The 17,186-nt window shown below is 39.6% G+C and overlaps 1 protein-coding gene across 1 annotated transcript; it reads right to left on the bottom strand.

Annotated features, from left to right (window-relative positions):
- Positions 1–4,010: 4,010 nt before the first annotated feature.
- Positions 4,011–17,144, bottom strand: LOC119724937 (protein lin-7 homolog C-like). The gene is made up of 6 exons (XM_038196269.1): positions 17,042–17,144; positions 12,421–12,462; positions 10,441–10,592; positions 8,414–8,623; positions 6,746–6,918; positions 4,011–5,358 (listed from the first exon to the last, which is right to left on the bottom strand). Exons 1-6 carry the CDS (start codon positions 17,073–17,075, stop codon positions 5,352–5,354), a joined length of 618 nt encoding a protein of 205 aa, XP_038052197.1. The 5' UTR covers positions 17,076–17,144; the 3' UTR covers positions 4,011–5,351.
- Positions 17,145–17,186: the final 42 nt, after the last annotated feature.

Raw genomic sequence — 17,186 nt, 5'->3', positions numbered from 1 at the left:
TTAGAGTCAGTGTCAAGTATATAGATGGCATATAGAAAGTGAAAAATATTAAAATGTTGCGCATCTATGTCCTGTGTATAACATTCTGACATTAACCTTTAAAAATGATAAAAACAGACTTACTACATGTAAGTCTCACGCATCTGCATTGCATGTGTCACACGCCTGAGTGTCAATAACGCTCGCACGCCAGACAATCGTAATCACACGCCTCACGCCACATTGTTCTAAAAATAAATGTTGGGGATTGTTTTCATGTTTTGGGTTAAGCGTTTTGGCGACTTTGGTTCTGCGCAAAGATCGTATGGCACCGCGCAGCGTGGTTGTGCGTGAATGACAGTGGTGGTTCAACCAATCATGTTTCCGGTTATGGTCGCAAAAACAACCCCCAGTGTCATCCACCAAAAGAGACACCCTTGTCCACAGGACCAGCCAAGGTTACATTATTATGGCCTTTGCCGCACGCGCTTTCACACGCCCAGCTTTTGTGTTGTACATGTACATGAGTAAACTTGTAGTGTTTGACTTCTTTGTAACAGTGATGATAATACTTAACTAATGATAATACTTTGTCAGAGGTGTTGGAACAATTACAAATGTATGCGAGGTGTGAATCTAATGATTGATTCTTGGACTAACAGCTGTAAAAATAATGAAATGTAAAAGTATCAGCTTACGGGTGGGTAGCTTATTTGGGATTAGCGTCCCTCGAAAGGGGAGGAGGCAGCCACCAAATGGGGGGGGGGGGGTGCTAAGGCTTGTATGGGGCGTAATGAAAATCCTTAAAATATTATGGCTTATTCTGCCTTGTGACTAATTATTAGTAATAATCAACCATAACTGCAGCGTTTGGAAAGATTTCCATATATGAAGTTCACTAATTTTCCTCTGTATTCATGGTATTGACTAACAAGCCCCCAGATAGCAATTTCACGTCATCAAAGTCAATTTGAGCAGTGAGAAAATACAAGCATTTTCTTAGAAAGCACTTAGAATTTTTCAGTCCAATCTCATAGGGTTTGTACACAGGATGTTGAGTGAACTTCGTATATGGAAATCTTTCCCAGAGTTTCACTAATATGCGTATTAAGTTTATCCAATTCACTACATTGTATAATAATTGTATGCTTGCCTGTATGAATATGAGTCGGGCATTTCTATCAACTCCTAAAAAGCATAAAAGTGTAAAATGCAAGTTGCATACTGAAAGAAGGTACAGTGTACCAAGTTATTAAAAAGTCAGTACAGTGCTCAGAGAAGTAGATTTGTTTGTCGTTTTATTATTACTTGTGTTGAAGTGTTTAATGAGTTTCTTTTATCATGTTTTTAGCTGCGGAAAGCAGCTTAACAAATCATCACGTCTCTCTGTTGGTTGGTTGGTTGGTTAGTAAGTAACAAACGTTGGAATGCGCACACCTGGCGTGCACTTGCGCACTATAAATCACCTTGGCCAACTCCTGCAGTTGACAATCGTGACCAAGTGAATAATTGTGATGTGATCAAGCTATATAAGTCATTTGTTGGGAATTTGTATTTGGAGATACAGGCCAAAATAGGGCCACTTCATCACATAACTTCATCACATCTCTTGGTGTTCCGACCTCCATAATTTTTTTAACTAACGATGGTATCAGCATGCGGTTTTCACAGCAGTAATGCCGAGATTGTGCTCTTTTCAAATCTGTAATACAAACAATTTTGACCAGGGTCAACAAACGACTCATATGTAGCCTGATCGCATCACAATTTGTTCACTTGTATGAGTCTCCACTGACCACCTACCAATTGATGTAGTCCTGGAAAATTGCATCACCAAAATTGGGCGGGGTCAACAACTGCATTGGCCCACAGCTTCCCAGATCATTTAGAGCTTGTTTCATATGACCGTTAAAAATCACAGAATAAGAACTAAAAAATCAGAATAACCAATGATCACAAACTCCTTCATTTCGTTTTACAATTATTAAGACATAATGTATATTTATTCAGTATCACATGTATTAGTCTCATACTGTGGTTAAGCTACACATATCTGGGAACAATTACATAAACTCCACAAACTGAGGAACATCAAAAATGTTAATTTCTGCGTATTAAACAAAAATTAAATTGTACATGTACATTTAAAAAACAAGTGTTCCTGCACTTTTTGACAGCATTTTAAAGTAAATGGATATTTTCTAGTTATTGCATTTTGATTGATTACTGGTTTTTTTTGGGGGGGGGGGGCCCTTTAATACTTCAGCGTATCCTAGACATTTACTGACAACTGACCGTCCATTTAAGCCCCGCCCCATGGTGATTTGGCCAATTGCAGCTGTGATTAACATCTGACAGGTGCCATAATGTTGGACTTGTGTGCACTCCCATATGATGCGCGTGTCTTGCTGCCCATGCGTGCTGTGGGCGGGGTCAAATGGAACACTCTATAGACTTTATTCACAAGTCAGCCATATTGAATTGAAAGCGAGGTCAACTCTTCATATTTGGAACTTGCGAATAGAAATAAAAGCAATGAAATAAAGTTCATTCAGGCATGCAACTTTTCCTCGAATCTGCTGATTTCCTCGTTTTTTATTTCTCATGAATGTCATTACAAATTGGAAAAACACTGTACAAAGTCTTGTGTGGTTTGGAATTTCCTTGTTTTTTCTCTAAATTCCCAGTTGCATGCCTGTTCATTACAAAGTACTACCAGTTTGCTGTGTTGAATAATTTAAATTTTGTGATTAAACCTACCCTGTTTTAAGCCACATTTAAAAAAAAAATTGAAAGTGAGGCTTGGAACGCAAGCCAATAATAAAAAAAAGTCTGGCGCCATCCCATTTAACAGTTTACAATTTATAAAACAGATTCCGGGAACATGATCGAAAATAGCTTCCTCGTGAGTAAGGTTTATTATGGTGAGTGCAGTTAACCCCTGTAAATGTCCTTACCTGATATTCAAACACACAAACATGCTTATTTTGATAATCCATTTTTAGACAGGCTACAGCTTAAAGATATAGTCCATCATTTGTAATTTGTGCATTTTGTTCATTTGAAGCAACAAAGTGTTCAAAATCTAATGAAGGTTTCTGAACAACTAACCTGACGAAGTTTCAGCTCAGCTTCAGCTGTATATTCGGAGAAAAACAGCATTCTAGGATCTCAATTCTAGGATCTTCAAATCAAAAGTTGCTGTATCATGATTTGAATTGTTTTGAATTGCAGCTATACGCTATGTCGCGCACTGATCCGACGAATTATAGCAACCGCGCGCGCCTGTGCAAAGTGCCAATGCTTGCGCGCGCTGCGCCAAATAACAAAACGAACTACTAATTTAAATTTTCCTACGGTGCGTCTTAAGACGCACCGTTGGAAAGGCCTTTCCTTGATAACTTCAAAATGATAGCTTGCCAGAAAGATTAATTTCACAGGGCGTTTAGTCCACTTACTATCTTTCAACCAAGTGTGTTTTTCAACAATTATTACGCCAGTTACTTTTTCGGATGGCTGCAAATGATGGACTATAGCTTTAAGATATTTAAAGGTTAAGTGCATCTTCGTACCCCTTTAAGCTTTGAGGTCAATCTTACGACACCTGTACTCCTTAAGGTGGAGTCCAGTATACAGGAAAGATTGATGAACAACTTCCTCCATTCTTAAATGAACAAACGATTCGGTGTCTGACCGTGATTGTCCCATCCCTCCGAGGAAACAAAGCACAGTATGTACATTTGTCTGGTCAACTAGCCATGTTTATATAATTAATAACAGACAATAGAGCCCTTACCATTAACCTACAGTTACTATCGATGATGACACATACATCCTATACACTGTCGGTGATTGTTTTGAAATGACGTCTACTTCAGGTCCAGTCACATGAGGCAATTTTCGCAACTCTTTAAGGCAAGCACTTGCACTGCAAGTTACTGATAACAGAGAAACACCCAAAATTGTAGTTCATTTTATTGAAATTGCTCCAAACTTCACATGCAATCAAAAAGTCACTTGTTTTCTTCTCCTTGGAGATTGTCTGAAACAAGTTGCTTGTAAATTTGCCTCGTTTGACATGACCCTGACATATATGTTCATGGGCACCAGGGATGCACCGGTCACAAGACCATCACAATTGACCTACCAAATCTGTGTTCGAGTTAGCCATGGCCCTTAGACAACCCTATGAAATTTTGTGAACGCTAAGTTTTGCTTGTCTCAGATGTTGCGCGTTCCGCGTCCATTTGTATATCATGTAATTGGACTTTATTTCACAAGCTGCGTTGACACGATTCTAACGCAATTCTACCGCAATAGGTCAATATTTTTAGTCCCAAGTCAACTCGCAAGCTATCCAAATGAGCTTTGACGAAGGCATTCCTTTGTTATTGTTCATCCACTGTTACCTGTGACTGAACTTGTGATGGACTCGACTACATCCCTGATGGGCAGTTTGAATTGTTGTCAATAATGTTTCAACCACACCCAGTCTCCTGACGACAGGCAGAGCATACTGACCGAAGTGTTGAGTTTCCCACCGGTTCTTTCCAGAACCCCACAAACTCATATTTCAAGAGATTTGTCACATGGTGCTACGGTAAATGCTTACGTACATGCCTGATAGCTCTGTTTAAATGTTGTCAATAATGTGGCGTTCCAACCATCTCCAATGTTAGTCAATTAAAATTGTTTTGTACAAATTTAACAAACTTCTCTAAACACAGAAAAATCAAAGTCTACAATATGTATAAAAATGGCCAGCAGAATGGTTAAATGACATGAATGAAAGTTTAAATATTTTAGCGAAATATGAATGCTTACATGAATTTGTTGCATCTATACGTGTATGTTGGGCCGGATCGGTGGATCTGTGCTATCGGTCGTTCCTGTAAGAAATCTCAGACTATACTTCCCATTTCAAAACAATTCTCCAGGAGCCATGGATTACATGAATTAGAAAGAAAATGTGATCGATTGACGTTGGCACGATTGACCAATGAGGGCACGATTGACCAATAGCGCAGCACGATCGACCGATTGTGTAGATCCACCGATCGCGCCCAACAAATACAATAAAAATGTCCGGAAATGATGTTGAACTGTCGGCCCATTGCAGCTCATTCCTTGTACTTTCATGTTCAACTCTTACAATAACATACAAACAAAGCACAATGTAACTGACCAACAAACACACACACTGCCATCTATGACTGGCAGAGATTAAACAGTGAATACAATGTAGGATATATATACCCCTGTATAAATAGCACAATAGTCTGACATCTCTTTCATAAGGAGTCTATCCTGGGCCTAACTGCTTGGTTGATTAACGAGATTATGAAGCTGGATGATTATCTGGTGGAATCTAGTTAAATACTGGAGAACAAAAAGAATGAAATCATGATTCGTACAACAAATAGAAGTAACAGTACTTGGGTAAATTGTTAACTTTACCGGACAACAATGCAGCAAGTTACGAGTATTCTGCTGATGGACAATTCCAGCGGTGTGTAATGTCTGTGACAGAGCCTTTAAGAGCTCAGTGAATAAACCTGAAAATGCATTTTTCAAATCTTATGCATCCATCATCTAGCAATGGTCAAGGAGATTACAGACTAGGCGTTTTGGATCATTTCTCTGAATCATTAATTAGATATCATGGTTAATTGGCTCTGTCATGAACATATCACTTCCTTCATAACGCTGGAATTGCCCAGTTATGTCATAAGCAAGCCTGGTTACAGACTCTACTTGGGATGAAATAAAGCAATTTATCTATAGACGTTGGGAATTGTCAGGTCAGGGAACCAGACTTTCTGGCTTGCACCCATTCACGGAGTGTAAACAACTGCATACATAATGTGGACTAACTCAATTTGGAGATATGGGGGCTGTATTTGAAAAATAGTCCATTTTTGTCCAACAACGGTTGGCAAACCGTTGTTGGAAATTGATACAAAAATCCCACTTTTCTTGAAAATGACAGCACAACAGGTGCCAGGATTTCACAGGATGCTAGAGACTATTATTCTCTTACAGTCAAGTGAGGTACATGTATTTCATAATAATTTGGTAGTTTAGTTTAGTTTATGTTTACAAATGGTGTACATTAAACCACCAATTTGAAATGTTGTTTTATCAGAACACTATCGGCAATGGTGCATCTCATATCTAACTATAAAGATGTAGATCTGTGGGCCGGGGGAAATTATCCTACAAAATGCTGATTTAAAGGGAAAATACAACATTTGCAAACATCAAAAAATAAAACTACCAAATCATTTTGAAATACCTTGCTGGACTGTTAGTGAATGACAGTGTAAAGCATCCTGTAAAATCATGGCACCTGGTATACTGTCATTTTCAAGAAAACTGGTATGTTTGTATCAATTTCCAATGCTGGTCGGCCGACAATTCCCCAATTTATGTAAACTGCTCTGTTTCTTCTTATATGGAATCAGGGAACCAGACTACAGGAAAATGATTGTTTTTCTTGGTTTTTATAGCATTTTCGAACCCAAAACCTCAAAAAAGTCAGTGTAACTATATTTGCTATATATTTCCAACCCCCCAATTCCATCCATTTCTGAAAATTACAGCATAAGCAAATGATGTATATTCCCCTTTAATAGACCACTATTTGTGAGCTGCATACATATCCCATACACGCATCACTTCTAGCGGTCCCTAATATGAACTATCCACGATCTTAACCCAAGTTCCAACCATCATGCAACAGCAATTCCTTTCTGATTGTACTCACTTTTCAAATGTACTCATCTGGTTAGCATTATGTCTGCGTGCCGCTCTCTGTCTGTCGAATCTTGCCTCCATCTCTTCCAGCACCTTGGGTGTGTATCGTACCACCAGCTTGACGCGATCCTTGGCCGATTTCAGCAACTCTACTGCCTTCTCATGCTGCTCACCTTCTACCGACTGTAAACCAAATATCAATGGAGTTGTTGTTTAACGCCAGAGTCCATCATTTGTAGCTATCCAAAAAGTGACTGACGTAATTATTGTTGAAAAAAATACTTGGTTGAAAGATAGTAAGGGGACTAAACTCCCTGGGAAATTATTCTTTCTGGCAAGCTGTCATTTTGAAGAAATCAACGAAAGAAGGCCTTTCCAACGGTGCTTCTTAAGACGCACCGTAGGAAATTCAAATTAGTAGTTTGTTTAGTTATTCGGCAAAGCGCGCGCAAGCATTGGCACGACGCACACGCGCGTGCGGTTGGTATAATTCGTCGGATCAGTGCGCGACATCGCGTAGCTGCAATCGGCTCAGTGAGAACGTGTCTCGGACGCTGAATTCAGGCCCAATTCAAAACATGATTCAGCAACTTTTGTTTTGAAATCGAGATCCTAGAATGTTGTTTTTCTCGAAAAATGCAGCTAAAGCTGAGCTGAAACTTGGTTGTGCAGCATCCTTGTTCAGATTTCGAGCACTTTTTTGCTTCAAACAATCAAAATGCACAAATTACAAATGATGGACTATACCTTTAAATCTGGATTTTGTAACATTCTGTTTGAATTCCACTATTCGGTTTTGATGGTAAACCTGGGTATTGTTTTTGTCAACTGAATGGCCCATGCCTTGATTGACAGTAATATACAGTGGGTTTAAGTACTGCTGAGTGCCTGGCAATGATTGATTTAATTCAGTAACAATGAAGGCACAAAAGGCTCACTCATGCATGTCCAGCAAAACAAAGGCGTTGCCCTCTGTTAGAGGGCAATGGCTGCTACGCATAAGGTCTATAGAATGGCAGTAAAGTTGTAGCAGTATTCAAGCACACCTTATCATAAGCAGTCCTTCTGATTTGAAAATCACAGGTGTGTGAAAAAACGCACACCTGGATTTTTCTAGGCGTGTGATTTTTAAAGGCGTGTGATTTTTCTAGGTGTGTGATTCTGTGGTTCAAGCTGGGACTGAACAATCTGGTATTTTTTTTCATAATATTCATCTTGGTTTACAATAAAGCCCTTTTCTCTTCACCGACGTACTTTGTTTTTCACAAATTATGAAGTATAATTATGCCCGTAAATGTACATGTATGCCGAGATGTGCGGTACTGAGGGATTCAGGCGTGCGATTATTCGCACTTCTCAGGAAGCATTTAGGCGTGTGATGGCATGGGGGTGTGATCGCAGGCTTCAAAACAGAAGGACTGCTTATAAATCTATCAAAGCCTTTCAACAGGTTTAGACAGTTATGTGGTTTAATCCACAGGGCTTTGGCATTTGGTGACCAGCCTGTACATAAGCTATGGTAGAGGAAATGATTAACGTTTTGACAGCTTGTGACAGTTCTATCAGAAGAAGGTTTTTAAAATACCAAAAACCTGTCTCAAAGAAGAACGCTGCATGCAAGGGTTCTATACTTTCAAATAAAACATGGATCCTCTTCAAATTACAAATGTGAGCTTACAATTCCGTTGACTGATAGGAGTTGGTCCCCCCTCTTGAGTCCTCGATGTCGATCAGCCACGCCCCCAGGGATGATACGAGAGATGTAGATGGGTGAGTTCTGCTCCCTGCCTCCCATGACATTGAAGCCCAGACCCTCATCTGTCTTAGGGAGTTCAACGACGCGGGGATGGGCGTGGCCTTCACTGGCTGCAAATGCTGCTACGGTGGCCTGGAGAGGTCAAACCAGGGGAGATAAAAATATGTGAATATCAGGAAATGTATTAAACATATAGTACTGAATGATATCTTGCTGCAAAAGCTGCTACAGTGGCCTGGAGAGGTCACCCCCGAAAAAATACAAATATGCAGATGTCAGGAAAAGTATTAAACAAACACTACTGAACAATATCTTGCTGCAAATGCTGCTATGGTGGCCTGTACAGGTACTGTGAAAGGAAAGGAATATACAGCATGTCTCAAAATAGAAAGTGGCATTAAAACAACATTTTTTTCTGAGAAATTTAAAATGTGGGTTTTTTATATTACCATGAGATGAATGAGTGTCTCTTTACCCTTGACAGGAATTTTTGTTCTGTGTGATTTTGACATTTTGTTTAAAAGTGACGACAAAGTTTGTCTTTACCCTTGACAGGAATTTTTGTTCTGTGTGATTTTGACATTTTGTTTAAAAGTGACGACAAAGTTTGTTCATGTTGTAACAACTGTCAAAATCTGTTTGGACCACTTTCTTTACCTTCTTGCATGTCTTGGTATGTGAATACCTTTCATTACATGTATACCAAGTGGCCCAACTTGGAATTCGGGCGATTCACAATGCAGTGCACCACCAAGAGTTTGTCACGGAGAGTCCATTTTTCGTGTTTACATATATACATTATACATGTTATATGGTTGACAAAACCTGGCCCATTTGAATGAGTGTCAGTAGACAATTTGAGCTAATTTGTTTGAGCAAAGCGTTCTGCCGCCTTAAAAAAACCCACCATATTGAGAAAAAGAAAAGAACATGGCAAACAGATTCTCAAATCATACGCTTACGAACTACTGACCTACAAATCTAACAATTTCAAATGTTCCGCACTACAAATTTGTCGACCATTTCCCACAATGCACTGGGTAAAATGAACTCTCTGTGGCTTAATGTTCTTAAATGTCGCCAACTAGTTTGGTAAGTCAAATAAATTAAAAGTGGATTTTGTTCTCTTAGGGAACCGGGCCCATACACGGTCGCCATTTATAACTTTTGACAATCGGCATGATCGGAACACTATATAGCTATGTGCACGCGTGTTTTGGCCTCGAGCTCGTTTGCCTCGTACAAAAACATCAATGCGTATTATATTGTGTACCGTGCGTGCAAGCACTGAGAAAAAGAAAGTCGGTTGGCTGCACGTAAGATCTGCCGTACGTACTCCTGCTGGTGTGTGTGTGTACTAATACAAATATATATTTTTGCGGCGGGGTTGTCGCTACTTGAAGTATCGGCACACTCCGGAACTGGGGATTCAGTTGTCAGTGTGTGTACATCGCGCGTACCTAGTATAGTACGTACAGTGCATGGGGAATCGCTGGTGTTTGCACGGCCGGCCGTGCGTGTGATTTATTCAGCGAGATTTTAAGACAACCCCGATCGGGCTGGGATGACATCGAAATACATTGTTAATGTGTGGAAAAACAACTGATATCAATTATTTTAGTTGTAAACGTACACTGTAGAGTCAAAAAAATTAAACCTGGCGGCAGGATTTTAAAGCTTGGCGGGGACTTCTTAAACATGGCGGGCGCCGCAGAAAGCATGGCGGGGCGCCAGGTTTGTTCTACATGTTGGAGAACACTGATTGTTTTTTTGGCATTCATCGATGTTTCTGTATGAGTATTGTTTACAATGAGATCCTTCATAAAGGCCCGCCATGTACTTGACAAGTGATTATAAGTAGTCTTGTTTTCAAGATAGCATTCTGAAACAGTCAGCATAATCTAAAGCCAATGAGTTATTTGCCAACTGTGCCAGGAACACGTACATACCTTAGCTGTTGCATTCGCTCTGATCTCAGGATCCCCCTGTATATCCACCGTCTCATATACATGCTCATAAACCTCTCTGACTGCCGTAAAAAACTCACTCTCAAGAACCTTCTGAAGAGCAATTAACTTCTGTGGAGGCACATCCCGTACATCTGCAAGACAAAACAGAGGATACAGTGATCTTCATTCCATCAACATGTGGGATTTTGAATACTAGAAATAAAGAGACTTTTTCAGCTGTAGAAATGCAGCTTGTCGAATATTGTCCAATTATATGACATACAAGTGGACGCGGAACGCGCTAAATCTGAGACAAACAAAACTTAACATACAGAGGGTTGTCCAAAGGGGTTGTCTAAGGGGCGCGGCTAACTCGCAAATGACGATAGGTTAACCCTTACCCACCTCACTCCTCCAAAATCCTCCTGGCGGTTTTGGAGGATTCTAGAGGATTGAGGATGAATGGTGATTGAATCAAATGAGGACTCTGGAGGATTGAGGATGAATGGTGATTGAAGCACAAGAGGATTTTGGAGGATTGAGGATGAATGCATTTTGAGGCAGGACTGTCTGATGATTTTGAAGGATTTGGCGTTGGTTATCCTTCATTTAAACACGAGTGCAAAGTTTTGGGATTAGGATGATTTTGGAGGATTGAGGATGAATGCATTTTGAGGCAGGACTGTCTAACAAGTTTGAAAAATTTAGGCGGAGTTGCAAAATTTTGGAGGATTTTGGAGGATTGAGGATGGTTGTAAGCAACAAGGGCCTAGGGGGTTAGGGTTAATAATTCATGTGTACTTCTTTCTTTTTTTCAAATTCAAAACCATTTTTGGGAGAAAAACTACGATATCTTTGCATGCTTTGTGATGGTTGTTTTCTTTCCCGAGGTCTACATTTTCATCTATCAGAATCACGAAAGTCAATAATAATGGCACGGCTTACCCTAAATCAAATCACAATCACAATGATTAGATGTAGTATAACTGGAGAGGATATAGCATTATGGGATTACAATGCTAAGCCACAAGGCTCCCCTTCCTGTGGGGGGTGGGGGGATTAGGTGTCTTAGGGTGGGGCAGCGGTCTGTTTATAGAATCATCAATGTGTGTAGGATGCTCCAAATTACTTGCTTAGTGGAAGCAAAATCTGCCAGGAGGCAGCCATATGCTTGCACTGTTGCACAAGAAATGAATCCTTAAAAGTCCTTATCTGCATTTTCAATAAAAATTTGCTAAGTTAACGCTCATATTCAGAATTTCAGAGCAATATTTTAAACCCTTTAAAACCCTGCAGGTCAGTTTCAGGTGAATGGATATGAAGTGTAAACTGTGTCACACAGAGAGTTACTGCACTAACAACAGCACTATGGAGAGCAGTGAAGCGTGACTGAATCTGCCTGCTTGCCCTGAGCTTAACCACACAAAAAAGAATCTGTGCAGGGATTTGAAGTGTTATCCATACTCCACAGAAGGTTACCTCAAAGGAATTTGAAGTGTGGGTGCTATAGTAAACTCTATGGGCAAATGGGTTTTGCAAAACTTGAAGGGTTGTGAAATGCAGAAGACTCGGAGGGTTTAAATTTGCTCATTCAAAGGACATATTTCTCCTTGTTGACAATATTACAAGGAGCCAAAACTCTTTCTTCTTTAATTTCTGACATCTTAGTATGCACTTGAGAGGACGGAGCGAAGAAGGAAAGTTCCTGCCTCACTAAAATAAAACTAATTGAATGTGAAATTCCAAAATTGCAAATAGGCCTACGGTACATTGTAGGAAATCTCATAAGTTGTTACATTCACGCTTGCCACCGACTGTTTACTTTGATGCCTGCCACTGTTTAGTCAAGCAGAGGGTGCACTTCATCTACATTGTACAATAAACCTTGCCACCTTAGGCCTTGTAGGTTCCTGGGAGAGTGTTCTTTGTTATTTTAATAACAATGAATAATGCATTTTTTAATACAGTTGAAGTACTTACTTTGTTGTAGGTGCTGCAGTAACTCAATGGCTCGGGAGACATCTGCAAAACAGGAAAAATGACAAGTCGTCAACATAGTGCTCATCCTGAAGTTCAGCTAAGAGATCTTCCCGACAATCAATTTGATCTCAGCGAGCACAATGAGTTCCTCAGTTTTGTGGTGGAGAGATGGATGACAATTAACTAACAATCCTTCTACACATCCAGCGTTAGATCCACTACATAAGTTCAGCAATACAGCCAGTGAACTTCAACTTCAGTCCACTGTTGAACAATGGCATGACTATTTCCAATAGGTTAATGTGATGATTAGAAACAGCCTACCCACCCAAATGAACCATGTGATTCAGTGCAAAAGTGTCACACAGTATGGCTAGTCCCATTGGTTTCAAAATTCCTTCTAAGATGGGTGTAGCACCTCTAACATGTCTTCAAGATTTTCGTGTCTGACATGTCAAGACTAATAGTCTGATGGCAGACGTAATTAGGATAAGATCAGAATCAACGCAGAGCGATCAGTATTAATTTTCTGCCAGCAATGATAGACCAGCCAGCTGTTTAGAGCATCAAACTCATAGCAGCAACTGGTCTAATAAATCAGTCTTATCATAAAGTGGGAGCTCTTTTGGGGATTGAAGTCGAGGAAATCCTTGATCATTGCTCTTAAGGATGCGTTCCCTGTGCTACTTTCAAGGTTTGATCGCCCCGAAAAACAGATTCCTTTTCTAAATTTCAATTTTTTTAAGCAATACGAAAGTTATTCACTTTTGAATGAGACATCTAACACAAATGTTTGGTTGCCAGACGATAATGTGTTCTCGCGCAGTAGGGATCGGGAGCCAGTCAACCTCGTCCCCAGTGCTTACTTTATTTCCAACCGTGTTTCCAATAGTAAACCCTGGATAGTAAACTTTCTTCCTGTATCCTGATTCGATATCGCAATTGGCTAGTATTGGATTTGTATCGTGTACTTGGTGTTGTTATTCACAACGTGCAGTACGTGTTTTCACGATCATTCGTCCACGCCTTCTCAAAAACATTCCTTTCCTTTTCCAATTTGTTCGTATTAATATGAAATGTGATACTGCATGTTGTCTCGATAAGATCGTAACAGTTTAATTAAATAAATCGCGTTTTCGTAACTCACGCTGTGCTCACGCTGCGACGAATTGACTCTGTTTTTACCCCAGACACCGCATACAAAAACGAACGGTAATGTAACGCACATGCAGGCACCAGACTTTGCATACGTGTTCAAAAATCTTGCACATATGCAAATGATCCAATACCAGGGTGAGAGAGTAGGTAGTGATGGGCGCGTACTGCTCGACACCCTGGGGTCGAGGTTGGGAGCCAGTCTCCTCGCAGATGTTTGCGCCCAAAACAAAAAAAGTTGTTTTTCCTTGGGTTGCAGGTGTCAAAAAAGGCAGTTTTTGGTTTGAAATTTTGAAATTTAAATATACATGTAGAAAAAAATATGGAATTTGTTGTAGAACACGCGGAATGCAATAGGGGCCTCTGGGTATACAGTGGAACGCCGCTATAACGAACATTGCGGGATCCACAGAAATTGTTCGTAATAGTGATCGTTCGGTATAGCGATTTTAAGCTGCCAGTGCTCCGGTACTTATTTTGCAAAAACTGGCGCCCTTCAGAACTTCACCCTGCATGCCCTGGTAATTCTAGTTACTAAAAGATGACTTTGAACACGTGCCAACTATTGAATAATGTAATTACACAGATTGTGAGCTTACTACTGGTACCTACTGCAATAAGTGGCTTTCCCTTTCTTTTCCTTGGGGAAATAATAGCGACATTTCTATGTTATCCTACACTGGTACTTTGTTGTTGAGGTTTACAAGTATGCCTTATCTATCACATGATTCTGGCTATAACCCCACCATTCTTTATTCTTTCCCCACTTTATTTAAAGACCTTTCACATTTCTCCATTCATCCCATAAATTACACTACAATTTTAGCTGCTACACCTACCAGTGTTCTCCAACTTCAAAAATTAAAGGTCGGTGTGACATCAAAAAGCAGAGGGGGAGGGGGGCGCTATGTTTACTTTAGGGGCACTATTTGCAGTCATACATTTCTTAATTTTTTTTATGCTAGGGGGCACTATTTGCAGATGAACATGTAAGTTGGATAACAGCTTTTTAGGCCATTTCTAACACAGTAACAGTTAAGTTCAATACTGGCTCAGCATCATCTTTTTAATACATCAGTGACCAGGGAATCTGAGGCAGTTTGGCCTTGAAACGTTTGATCTGATGGATTGCTACAATGGACAGGCTTGTCAGTTTGACAAGTGTTGCATGTTACTGCTTTTGACAAAATTTGACAGAGTTTCTGGCCAAACTATACCCTGGAGGGTAAGGGTAAGTCCCATTTGTTTGTCTTTTTTTATTATTTTGTCATTTTTTTTAAAGCATTGCGGCAACTTTGTAAGCATGGCGGCAGCTTTTCAAGCTTGGCGGGTGCCTTAGAAAGCATGGCAGGGCACCAGGTTATTTTTACAGGTTGGAAAACACTGACCTACATTTTTGTAAACATGCTAAATGTCGGTCTTGTATTTTATAAGTGTGCAACGCTCTTGCGTGTATGGACTTTCCCAGTAATCCAGGAAATCCCAGTGGAACAACATCAGCAGAGTGCACAGGAACAGACTGATATAAACTCAGGAAACAGCGGTGGAGATAACACAATATACTAATCCCATTCAAATCCTCATATCGGCCTAGGATGCCAGACCCATGATAACCACCTGTTAGGCTGTTCATGTGTACACATGGGCATGTCAAAGCTCATTTCTTCAGTGTACGCTGAAAAGTGGCCATATTTGTCATAATACTTGAACATTTTCTGCTTCCTAGAAAAGTATGTTTGCATCGAAAGATTTTCTTCAAAATTTGCACGGATGTGGAAGATCAATACATTTTGAATATGAGTTAAAAGGTAATTTCGTGTTGAAAATTGAAGGCTTTTATAACCCTGAATTTGTCGATGTTAAATTCTTATCTTCTCCAGCGTCCAGTGCTCATTGAAAAATTCAAAAACAAGGCTGTTAAGGAGGAAAAATGTTGCAACCTGACGCCACTTGCGATTGTGTACAAAGTCTACGGAGAGTCAAGAAAATTTTGTAAGAATTTCCTAACAAAATTGGAAATGCTTCTCAGTCCCAAATTCATGTCTAATCATCATTTTTGTAAATGAATAAAATTCATTGAGATGATATACATGATATATGAAGAAAAAAGTGGAGCAGGTTGCAACATTTTTCCCGACATGCCAGAGGAGGATCTGAGAGTCTACGGTTTCGCTAAAGAAATCTCACATACCTAAAGCATGTTCACCTGCTGCTACATTCAAATCGCTTGCCAGCCTGCCAGCTTTAAGTTTAAGAGCAATCTTCCAAGAGTTCGTTAATTCCTGTGCTTTTTATTTGTTTTCATTTTTTTGTAATTTAATGGGTTTTTTTAATGTGTTTTTTTGTTTTTTGGGGTCCTTGTACAATTTTCTTGCGTTTTTATATTCGTATTTCATATTTTACTATTTTTTTCGTATTTTTTACTGAGTGTTTTAGTATTTAGACCTAAATGATTTTTAGTGGGGGCATCCTTTTTTTAACTAAGTGACTTTTAATTTTACCAAGTCTTACTGTTTTAAGTACAGTCGAGTCTCGTTAATACAAACTCGTTCGGACCTAGCCAAATTGTTTGTTATATCAGAATTTTGTATTAAGAGGAACATCAGTCCCATTCATTGTGCACATAAATGCACAGTTGGGACTAAGGCTTTATGTTGTTATAACCAGAATTTTGTATTAACAGAGTTTGTACTAACGAGATTCGACTGTATTTGATTTTTTGGCGTTATAATGTGTTCTTTTAATTATTTTCTTTTTGTTTGTGTATCACTTTGCACCATTTACCTTTTCTGTTAATGTATTTTTACGATGTTATCATCTTCTAAATTTTGTGTGTAGTTCTCTTTAGTTTATTTTCACTTTGGTTCATTTTAATGTCACAACAACCTTCTTTTTATTAAGTTTAAATTTGTTTTAATCATTGTTATCGATGCCAGGGCCCTATCATGCCTATGGAAGACCACTGAATGGTGAATACAGATTAAGGCTACCCTGGAAAAATACTAGAAATAAATAAAAGAAACAATAAATTTCAATGTCAGAACAGTGATTAATTCAAATCAAACGTTTTTGCCTTTTAATCATGTTTATATAAACATACCGTAGTCCGTACGTAAAGCGTACGAGTTTGCAAGCGTACGAGTTGGCACTCATATTAAGTAAGTATGCTGGCTGCAGACGAGTTGGTCCATGCATTCGTGCAAGACGTGTGCGACGAGGCTGTTTCGTGCGTACGAGGCTGTAAGCCTGTTTCGTGATCATGTAGGCCTACGCAAAGCCGCGAGCGATCGGCCGGCGACGCACCCACTCAATTTTCACCGCGAACGCTTGTCGCGAACATCTTTGTACAGCAACGCAGTGATACAACACCAGGTAGATCACAATTTTGGCACTTTGATCTCAACAACAGCATTAAAATAATACAAACATTTACACAAAATTACACGAAAAAGGGGGATTCCTTTACCTCTTTCCAGCGTCAGTTCCGTAGTGGTCGCCATTTTGCTTGCAAGTGACGTCTTATATTCCGGCCTTTATGTTCAAGTTCAAAGGTTACAAGCGGAAGCGATTCCATTTCCGACCAAGGGGTGTTGGGTTGAATCATGGAGGTA

This window comes from Patiria miniata, unplaced genomic scaffold, assembly GCF_015706575.1.
Source record: "Patiria miniata isolate m_02_andy unplaced genomic scaffold, ASM1570657v1 HiC_scaffold_1, whole genome shotgun sequence".
Classification (NCBI taxonomy): Eukaryota; Metazoa; Echinodermata; class Asteroidea; order Valvatida; family Asterinidae; genus Patiria; species Patiria miniata.
The sequence above is the reverse complement of the archived record's forward strand: the minus strand, read 5'-3'. Positions and strand labels throughout refer to the sequence as shown.